Source organism: Phragmites australis, chromosome 4 (assembly GCF_958298935.1).
Source record: "Phragmites australis chromosome 4, lpPhrAust1.1, whole genome shotgun sequence".
Lineage (NCBI taxonomy): Eukaryota > Viridiplantae > Streptophyta > Magnoliopsida > Poales > Poaceae > Phragmites > Phragmites australis.
Window position 1 is genome coordinate 39,973,011 of NC_084924.1, and position 10,997 is coordinate 39,984,007.

The following is a 10,997-nucleotide window of genomic DNA, read 5'->3' on the forward strand; positions in this document are numbered from 1 at the left end:
TAAAATAAAAAATATTGTGACGTGACAAAAAATTCATGGAAAAAAATAATTGAAAAACAAAAAACTGAGAATGCACCCCTAATAGAGTATTAATATTTTTAATGCTGATAACACATATTAATTGCAGGTTTTTAAATTGATTGGAAATTTCCAAACAATTAAGAAAAGAGGTGGACTACTTTTGATTATGTACTATTTGATCGTATAAAATATACGATGAAAATCGTTTGGATCTTCACAGCTCGTTCATTTTTATAATAGTATAAATTTATATTTTGTTCGCTCTTGTTCTTTTGTTTAGATTGGGTGACTTTGATACTCTGCCTTAGTACGCGTGTTCCAGTTTCATGCCGCTTTTATGCCAGGCTAGGCAGATTGTAGTCCAAGTCCAGCTCTTAAGGGCTAAGCATAAAAGGGAAATTCAATATGCGCGATTATTTCGCGTTGGTGGAAATTCGAGGGCCATTTATAAAACCCTTCTGCAGATGAAATAAATTTGTCATATTTTTGTACAATCGTCATATACAGGAGCAATATTTCTAAGCAGCTGGAATGCACATGTATGGTAACAAAACTGGGAATGCACGTCAGCTTCTCTTGCCATGGATGGGTTCAAAGCAGTGGGGGCAAGGTCGGAGGCAAGGACAGAGCGGAGGAAGAGCTCGATGGGTAGGCGAGAAGACGAACACTGGGAAGGACGGGATTTGATTGGTCTGATTTGGTGTGGAATGACCTTTGAACTAGTCCGCTATCAGGTCAAGGTAGCTGATTACAGCAGATTCAAACCAAACAGAAAACAACGTAATCGCTTTACGTTGTAATCGGTTTGCGTTAAAAATCCCGAACCAAACAATTAGTGTACACAAGTCATGCCTAAGAGCTATCATTTTACATCCCAAATTCCCTCAGAGAATGCCATTAGATGTTGAGGGCATTGTCCTTTCGTAATGTTTCAGATATTCAACAAAATTTTCATGCTATGACTGGGAAGAAACAGTTATATGCACTACCTCAAGCAACCGCGTCAACAGACCCTCCTCCCCCTCGGCATCATGATGTAAACCGACATTACATGGGTGCACCATCAGGTTGCTGGGGATTGGCCGCCACCACTTGACGCCTTTGACGCTCTCTCAGGTACAGGACAGTCACAAGGCAAGCGAAGAGAGTCAATATTGTTGCATTCCCTTCATCCATAAGAACATCCTCCACCCATTCCTCAACAACAGGATATATCTCCGGCAGTGAATCAATAAAATGAACCTGAGATTTTAAAGGTTCTTGCTGAGCATTGCAAGGATCAAAACAGTTGCCAATACCACAATAAGCGCAAAAACTAGAAGCAAGCACTTGCCATGTAGTGTGTTGGACTTACATATCCAATATATGTCATACTTCAAGAACTACTAAATTCATGTATCAATACTACTTGGGTAGATTTCGAAATGAACTTTCAACTTTAGTACAAATATTTTGCCCAAAAATAAACTAATGAATTGGTGTTTACTTCGTGTCCTTGGAATTGGCAAAGACATTTGCGTTTTGACTTCCAAATCTGGGGATCAAAGTTTATCTGGTCTGCCATAATAACTTAAAAACCCGCCTTCCCTTTCCATATCTTTTCAGAGATATGCACACACACCTCTCCAACTTCATTACACAAGTGAGCTATTTATTCCCCCGTTTTTTTCACAAAATCATCAAAGTTTTTCAACTGAAGACTCTGTAATAGGCACTTTATCACTGGCAAGGCATCAACACTTTACTGCTTGTTTGGATAGAAGGTCCAATCACCTTTGATTATGTTAAAAAAAGCCATGTCTATCCAAACAAGGCCTTAAAGGTTACACAGTTCTTGAATAGTTTTTAAGTACTGGAAATCGGAGTGTAAAACGACTTTTAGGCAAAGATGCTAAAGAACATAAAAAAACTGTCAAAACAGGGGGCAACACATTGACAATATCCAGGTATGTATGTGTCAAGGATGGGAAAGCCGGTGGTAAGCAGCCTGTTATTATTGCCAGAAATCCAGGCCAAGGTATGACTTTGTATATCTGTGCGTTTAACATAAGCATGCTCAGAAAGTTAGTCCCAATTTGAAGCAATTCTGCATGTCTGTTAACGGGTTTAATTTTGAGAAACCAAGTGAAGAAGTACATTGGTTAGCTTGTGTTTGTGGATACTTGTTCTTGTTCATGTCTAACTCGAGGTGACGGTGTTTAAAATTGACGAATTCTTCTCTGTACGTAGAAAAATTACACACACGGGAAGTTTCGGTGTTTACCGAAAGTTTTGGTATGGGCAGTGTATACTCGCCGAAATATTTCTTGTAGAGAGCAATTTTTTGAGCAAAATTGAAGATCAATGCACCAAAAGGTCTGGTGAGTGTGGTGACTACACCGGAGCATTTTTAGTACTGAAGCAGAAATAAAAGCAAATACCGGATGGTCCGGTGATAGACTTCGAGAGCGTCGGAGTATTTTCTGCAGAAAGGAGATTTTTGACAGCAAGTTAGATTATGTACGCCGGATAGTCTGGTGCTGAGATTGTGAACACCGGAGAATGCACCAGACCTTTTATTGCAGAGAGGTTGCAGAAAGATGGTTCGATGGATTAGCACACACCGAATTATCCGGTGATGGACATGAGATCACCGGAAGCTTTCATCAGACCTTTTCTTGCAGAGAGCAAAGTTTTCCTGAAACAGATAGTGCTACACTCACCGGATGATCCGGTGTTCACGTTTTTTGCAGGATGTGCTCTTAGTTGAAGTTTTTGATTTTGTGCTAACCTAAAGGTATTTTGGAGTGTGGAAAAATGTGTTTACTTGTTTTAAGATGTGCAGGTGACGGATATAACTTAACGGGTGATCGGGACCAGACGGGTGCTTGGTGCCGAACGACCAAGGAGGGTCGGATAGAGTCAAGGGTGATCCTAACTATACACATGAAGGTCAAGCAAATAATGAAACGAATGATGAAGATGACATGTTGACAAAATCAAGCGAAAAGGATGTCGGTGTAAGTGATAAGATAGCTCAAGGGATCGGGAGCGGGAAAGACTTGCCGACGGTCAAGATCGCAAGACGGAGGTCACGCGTCATCATCGGAGCGCTTGCTTCAGGTGGGAGCAAGTGGTGGCTAGTCACCCTTTGAGAAGAGTGCTAGGGTTTCATGATTTTGCCTCAAAACCATGAGAGGACTGAAGAAGTATGTGGCACCATCGCGAAACTTACGTCAAGGTGAAGTTAAGTCGTAAAGACGTCGCGACTGTCTGATGAATAGAGAAGAAAATGAACTAAAATACCCTCGGTGGTAAGTAAAAATATACTACAAGAGGGTATTTTGGAAAAAAACTAAGAAACTTGGGGTTAAGTTTCCTACGCCTATAAATAGAAGGGTAGGGCTATGAGGGTGAACCGGCCACTTAAGCCTATTATGCCACTCATTTAAGAGCCTAGTGTTAAGGTTTTAAAGGAGAGGAAGGATGAGTGTTTAGCCTATGTATTAGGTGAGACTTTTGAGTGAAAAATATTTGTAATCCGCCTAAAATACAGCTGATTTCTTTGAGTAATGAAGTTTATGTTTTTGCATATGGTTGAATTCCCCTTCTTCTAGTTTTCCTCTATTGGTTCCCTTGCAAGTTTGCAAGTTTTCGATGTTTCGTTGTGATTTTCGTTTTGATTTTTGAACTGAATTTTCAGCACCTTGTAAAGTCATTCTTCTTATTGCTAGAGGCATAAAAATCACGTCTTGAACTCTCTTTAACTCTAGATTATCAACTTGAAAAATTTCTTCAACCGATGAACTTATCTTTGTTTTTTAATCTTTCTTCTTAAGTTCCAAACTTTGTGTAGGAATGAGTTATGGATTAATTTGTGTGAAACTTAGTGTTCGATTCCAACCATGAAACCTACCTTTGATTGGATCTTCAAGTTTGGTTTTTGAATTTCTTAAGTTTTTATTCTGTTCTAGACGGATCTTCCGGATTGAGTTCTATGTTTCCACTGTGTTTTGTGTTGCGCTTTGTTCTTGAAGTATGTTGGGCGACAAAATAAGAGAAGACCATCAATTTCAAAATAAATTTGTTGATGTGCCTATTCACCTCTCTCTAGTCGTCATTCTCAGTTCTAATTTTTTTTTGGGGTTGTAATCATGACATTTGATAACTCCAAGTGCAGGAATAACCCAGCAAGGTTTCCCAACCAGTTTTCTTAGGAATCGAGGCTAGGGTTCAGTGAGGACTGACATAAGTTATCAGTGAGGACTAGCCAGTAACCATCAAGGTACCAGTAGTAGCGACCCATTGGGCATCGCCGAATTGGTCCAGGAAAGAGTTTCAAAATCCAGACGCAAACATTGATAATATACGCTTCGAGAGCAACCATAATCTCAAATAGCATAGAACTCAAAATATAACTACGAATGAACTACAAAAATAAGTCCTATATGAAACCAGGAACTAGATGATACATACTACATAAAGAAAATAATGTCTTACCAAAAAACTGTCAGCGTAGTTCTTCCTTAGCCACAAACTTGTTAGTGCAAGCATGACAGGGAGCTTAGCGGCTGAATCCACCTCAACAGCTTGATCATAATATCTTTTTGCCAAGTGCAAATCAAGGGGAAGTCCATGACCATGCTCATGCATGTACCCAAGGTTAAACATGGCCTGAGCATTCGACTGTGACTGAGCATGCCTATATGCCTCTGCAGCACGTTCGTAATCCTTTGCTATACCCTGCAACAAAAAACAGATCCAACATGTGATGTCATAGTGCTAGTGTCTCTGTGAGCAGTCTCCTAGTAAAAAAGCACAATAAGGAGCCATATTTTGTTTAGTTATCTAAATAATTTCCTTAAGGAAAGCTGCCTCACAAAACGTAACATTTGGTTCGTCGTACAAATGCATAATTTGGCAAACAAACAGGGTATTTTGTATTGATGACATCAGCGACTGTACAACATATATTCCATATTCTTTCTGAAATTCATAATGTAACAACAATTTTTTTAATTGCATTTCCAAATCATGTCTTTACAAATACGTAATGGTCACGCTAACAGGTAAAAAAAAAATAGAACCATGCCTTCAACATAAAAAAACTAGAATCACTGAAATATACAGTACACTGCTTATAATGTTATCACAAGTCAGCACCAAGGATATGTATTTTAACAAGTCAGAGGACTCTAATGCATACCCGACCGTAGTAGTAGGCATCACCAATCAACAAAGCAGCATGCTCATTACCCTGCTCAGATGCTTGCCACCACAAAGCATGTGCACGGAGATGTCTTTCCATATCTGTACAGAAACCAGATTCCCCCATACATATACTTTGCTCACCGTATCTATCCAGAATCCAAGCAGCATTGCTCTGTGCAACCTCATATCCAAGATCTGCCATTCTGGAATATAACAGTAATGCTTTACCTACATCACCTTTCAAATAAGATTCCAGAGCCCATCTCAATAGTGAACTCCAGGGTCCCCTCTCAGCAACAGACTTGTACAGAATGGTTGCCTGAAACAGGAAAGAGAAAGATCATACAAATGATTCAATTATTGAGAAATCCGGAGTTATTGCTTTAATTGATTTATGTTTCCCTATTTGTATCACTAACAAATTAGTATAAAATGAAACCAATCAATCAAATATAATTGCATCTTATTGTTATGACCGGCAAACTATAGCCGGCGCACCAAAAGTGGCTAGTAGCAGCAAAGGAGATTAATTCGGCATTAGAAAGGATATCCAGCAGAACTTCAGCTAGAATTAGGAGATAAAATAAATCAGTTTATTTAGAGATAAGTATTAGAGATAGATTTGTTAAACAGATAGAGATCAATTAGATTGTGTGGGCTGGCTGGGGTCATGTCCAGCCAGCTATAAATAGGGAGGGCCTCCTGGCTGATCAGATCAATGAAAATAGATCTATTTCCCTCCTCCTCCTTCCTCCCTCTTGGCTGGCTTCTCTTCCTCACGGCTGATCTCTCCCTCCCTCTCCTTTCTATTCTGTTAGCCCTGCCGACCCCCTCCACCTCTGCTGCAGCTCTGCCGTGATTACCTCCTGGTAATCACGGCTCAAACTAGCAGGATCCTCAAGCCCCAAGTGGCTGGAAAGAACAGGTACAATCTGAGAAGGAGAAACCCTATCACTTATCTTTTTTTTTTAACAAGAAAGAAGATCTTGATCTGCCAGACTACAGGATTTTCTCTAAGTACTGGATATATATACACTTCAGCATTGTGTGTAATTCCTTGTGTATAAATCCCATTCAACTATGATGATAAGAATGGGGAAACACCCATGTACTCTTAAAGTAAATAAATGTACCATAGTCGAGCTATAAAAATAAAAAAAGGTAAAAAAGGCATGGACTTCATTGATGCCTAGTGAACATCTGCGAATACAGTCAACACATATGAAAGAGAAAAAGGAAACATAAAAAGGCACATGTCGGCAGAAGTGGGTGGGTGTGCGTATATGGGTGACTGAGTGAGTGATGGGGCAAGCATGTGTGACTAAATTTCCTCACATTAACATGGTATTTTAATAGTGTCTATAGTGTTACTATAGCAGAAAGGTCACAAGTAGCCACTACATAGATGCAGCTATAGCATCACCGCAAAGTAGCTGCGCTGTAGTGGCCTGCTATGGCAGGAAGCAAAGAACGGTGATTTGCATATACATGTCAAATTTTCATAGCCATAATCTGAACACGGCAACTTTTGTTATTAAGAGGACAAGGCAAATGAGTTGCAAACTTAGATTCTCCACATGGAAGAAAAAGGGAGGACAAACATAAATTTTGTTTCCCTTCATGCTTTCATGAACGACATAACTACATAGGTCTTTATGTATTGTCAATATGTTATACTTATGGTGTAGACATATCGATTTCTAAATTTTTCGGTGTTATACTTTAAGATTGGTGCACTAACTTCAATATTTTCTCTACATATGAGTATGTTGTGCTCGCTGGATTGTCATTACATGCTATGTTTTATATGGAAAAAGTTTGCCGCTACAGATTTAAAACACTGTGCATGAAATAAATGGAAGAAAAATGCTCCTAACCTCAGGAATAATCGAATCAATCAAGGAGACTGACAAGATATATCAATATCGGATGTGATGAATTCAGCTCAAAACATTGCACATGCTAAGTGTTTGGCATTAAAACTCGAGCCAAGTTTCACTCTTCAGCATACATATAAATTTTGATAGACAAATAACTTTTGAAGTTCGCTGGCGGAGGACCATTACAGATACTGATGATAATCTAACCGACTAATCACACAATGCTTACGGGACATCCTATGTACCAATCGCAATTAATCAATTAATACAGAAAGAGGTTAGTCATTACCATATGGAGATTTCTCTTAAGGCCGATGCCTTTCTGGAACAGCTTTGCCACCTGATAAATAGCTTTTGGTTGCCCAGCATTAACTGCATGAAGCAAGAGATTGCATGCTCTTATAACATCCCTCTTTACACCAATACCCTTGAGGTACAACACACCAAGGTTATAATGTCCCCCAGGTTCCTTATTCTCAGCTGCGAGTTCAAAAAATTCCCTAGCCTACAACAACAAAAAAGATGATATATTAGACAATTCAATATTTATTGTCATATTAAAGCCTCTGTTGTCTAGAGTACTGTGTGGTTTTAGGTCTTTTTTTCTTTTTTTTAACAAGTGGTTCCATGTCTTTATCTTTAAAAAAAATACATAGGAAAATTTAACCACTTCTTCACTTTCCATTCAAATCTTGTTTTTGAAAGACACACCATAAACCAGGTTGCAAACCTAACCCGTCTGGTTGATCGCAAATCTCGTGCAATTGGTGTTTGTGTGTCAAATTAGCATCAAATTGTGGTGGATTTCGTACCAGATCGATATACAATTAGTGGTTCCATGCCCTCAACTCGACTTTGCTATCAACTCAAAGGGTTGGATTGGATGTCACATTCGCTTGTAGGGGTCAGGAAAACTGAAAAAGTCTGTTTTGGTACTAACACAACACATCATCAGTATGGATGGTCCTTCGCCGCTGTTTCTTTTCAGAAAGGCAAATTTGTCTCTAGGACACTAAAAGAGTATGGCTTTATCTCCAGGACACCGTTCTGTTCGATTTTGGCTGTATGACACTGCGAATTTGTGGTTTTGTCTGTAGGACACTAGTGGGAGGCAAAAGACCATTATGCCCTTAGCTTCATTTTGCAAAATTTTCTGGGAAAATCTTATACCAGATACTTACTTTCGTCAAGTTTTTCTTCTCCACCCCATAGCCTTTGACATATAGATAACCCAATCCATTATAAGCTGAGTAATGTGGCTGCCTTGCTGCAAGTGTCAACCACTTGTATGCTTCAGTATAGTTCCTTTCCACCCCAGCACCTCTAGCATAGATCTCACCCAGAAGCTCCATTGACCGTGTATCACCTTTCACAATAGCCTTAGAGAACCAATGAAACGCTTTTCCATAATCACGTCGGAGTCCTCGTAGTCCATAGTAATACAGAAGCCCTAATTTGTACATGGCAGCAGCATTGCCTCGTTGTGCCTGGTACTCTGTGATTTGAAAATCTTCATCATCCTCACCCCGGGACTTCCTCAAGGCCTCTTTGTTTTCTTCAGTCCCACTGTGGAGCCGGATTGGTTCGATCATTGGTGGCTCCTTTGATATCAAGGAGCTTGTTAGCGCAGCCTCTGCAAGTTCAGCATATAGTGTAACAGCTTCTTCGTACATCTGAAAATTCTAATGTCAGGACTGACCGATTAAGCCTAATTTAAACACCAATAAATATGATCTGAATAGAAGAAGCTACATGATAATAATTAGGTTAAATTAATTAATGTAGCATATATCACCATTACAAATGCAGAAACAATCCGAAAATAGTAAGCCTAGCAATTTTCTAACAGATTGTCTCTGAATCAAATTGAATTAAAGCATTAGATTTGACATATTATAAAAAGAAGATTTTTTTAGCAAATCCTACTTTTTGCATATGAAGTTATAATTATTGCGCTAACCACATATTGTGTAATACATGCAAGTAAAAAAAGGAATTAAAATTTTTGGCAGGAAGCTAAACTAATAGAGAACAATTACGTACTTTTTAAATAAGGGCAAAATACTATCCCTGATCCTGTTTCATGAAAAGAAAACACAACAATTGACAAGATAATACTGCATCACACATCCACTGTCGGTATACAAGATAGAAAGGTAAAAGCAGTTTCAGCATGTATATAGGCATGAAATAAAAACAAGCTACCCTCCGGATCAACACCAAAAAAAAAAAAGTCATATTACTGCAACAGACATCCACTGTCGGTATACAGATAGAAAGGTAAAAGCAGTTGCAGTATATAGGCATGAAACAAAAGCAAACTATCATCTGGAAAAACACCAAAAAAAGTAATGCTTATGACATCAAAGCAGTATGGGATCAGCAGTAATATAAGTCTAGTATGGATCATCTTGGCATCAGAGGGTGAGCTTAAGGCCATGTGAATTCATTTTTTGGTATTCCAAGAACTTGAAAAAAAAAACTGCGAAATTAAATTCCTTTAGTACTAAATTTCATCAACTTTTATATTGATGGTTAAATCACCTCCAACTTCCAAGGTGACTTGGGGTCACAGAATACATTACTTTTATATAAGTATTGTTGTTCCTACTTCCTACCATTACAGAAAGTCTACAACACTGGAGATGATAAAGAAGGGAATTCAATTCTAAATGATATTGTGTCCGTGCACAAATTACAACAATGTTGCAGGAAAGATGAGAATCACGCTAAAGAAATTGGCAAGGAGTGTGGAAGTGTAATTCTACCACCAAACATTAGTAAAGCATACAATGAATACCAACAAACATGACTAGCAACTAAAACAATTTGCAATTCTAGTGCCTATTACTTTCGCGAGTTTTATCTACCAGCAAACACGAAAGTTAACATGCGAGACGACTTCCTCCTTATTTCTTCCAAGTACGCTAACTAACTTTGCTCGGATGACTCAAACATGAAACCCCCATTAGCAAACGCAGATTGTACTAGTAAGTAAGCAAACGATCTAATGACTTCACCTCCTGGCGGAAGAAGGAGTATGCGAGGGCCATCTTAGACTGGAAATCTCCCGCGTCAGCCGCGAACTTGTGGAGCAGGAACGTGCGCGATCGGGACGCTGGGCGCGTCATCCCGGCCCCGGAGAGGAACGCGAGCGCGGACTGCGCGCCCGGGTGCCCTCCCGCGGCCGCAGCCTCGATCTGCGCGGTGGCTGTGGCGAACGCCGCGACGTCCCCCGCGGAGGCCGCGGAGATCATCGCGCGGGCGCCCGCGACGAAGAGCGCGTCGGCCGTCGAGTCCGGCTCATCGTCCGAGGAGGAGGGGCTGGTGGGGTCGAGGAGGGGCACCCATGATGACGAGGAGAGGAGTGGGTCTGCGGTGGGGGAGTCGTCGGCGAAGTCGTCCCACTCGTCGGCGTCGGCGTCGGCGCCGGCGGAGTCGGCGGAGGGTAAGGAGGGGTGCGACACGGAGTCCTTGAGGAAATCGTCCCCAGAGAGGACCAGGACGAAGGGGCGCACCGCAGCGCCTGGGCGGAGGAGTGAGGCGATGACGGAGACGGCGGCGAGGAGGAGGAGACGGCGGTGGAGGGCGCGAGCCATCGGAGAAGGCAGGAGATCCCCCGCTCTACCGCGCGTTTGGCGAGGGATGAGAAGGGAAACGCGAGTAGTACTTTTAGCGCTGTTTGGCACCCCTTCGAGCATCTTTCCGTTTGAAATCATAATTTCTGTCGAATAGCAGTTGAAAACTTTTTAGTTTGTAAGTAAAATTTGTGGGAGTAATTTTTTAAAATAAAATAAAAGTTGATAAGCTAAAAAAAGAAATTTCTTCTAATTCACTTCCACACAGAATCACTTCCTCCATATAGAATCACTTCCCTAGAAAATCACTCTCTATAGAGAATTTAAA

The 10,997-nt window shown here is 40.4% G+C and overlaps 1 protein-coding gene across 1 annotated transcript; it reads right to left on the bottom strand.

Annotated features, from left to right (window-relative positions):
- Nucleotides 1-859: 859 nt before the first annotated feature.
- On the bottom strand, nucleotides 860-10,783 carry LOC133916486 (ERAD-associated E3 ubiquitin-protein ligase component HRD3-like). The gene is made up of 6 exons (XM_062360170.1): nucleotides 10,112-10,783; nucleotides 8,273-8,764; nucleotides 7,381-7,596; nucleotides 5,207-5,530; nucleotides 4,501-4,743; nucleotides 860-1,263 (listed from the first exon to the last, which is right to left on the bottom strand). The coding sequence occupies exons 1-6, from the start codon at nucleotides 10,688-10,690 to the stop codon at nucleotides 1,069-1,071; spliced, it is 2,049 nt and encodes a 682-aa protein (XP_062216154.1). The 5' UTR covers nucleotides 10,691-10,783; the 3' UTR covers nucleotides 860-1,068.
- Between the last annotated feature and the right edge of the window lie 214 nt (nucleotides 10,784-10,997).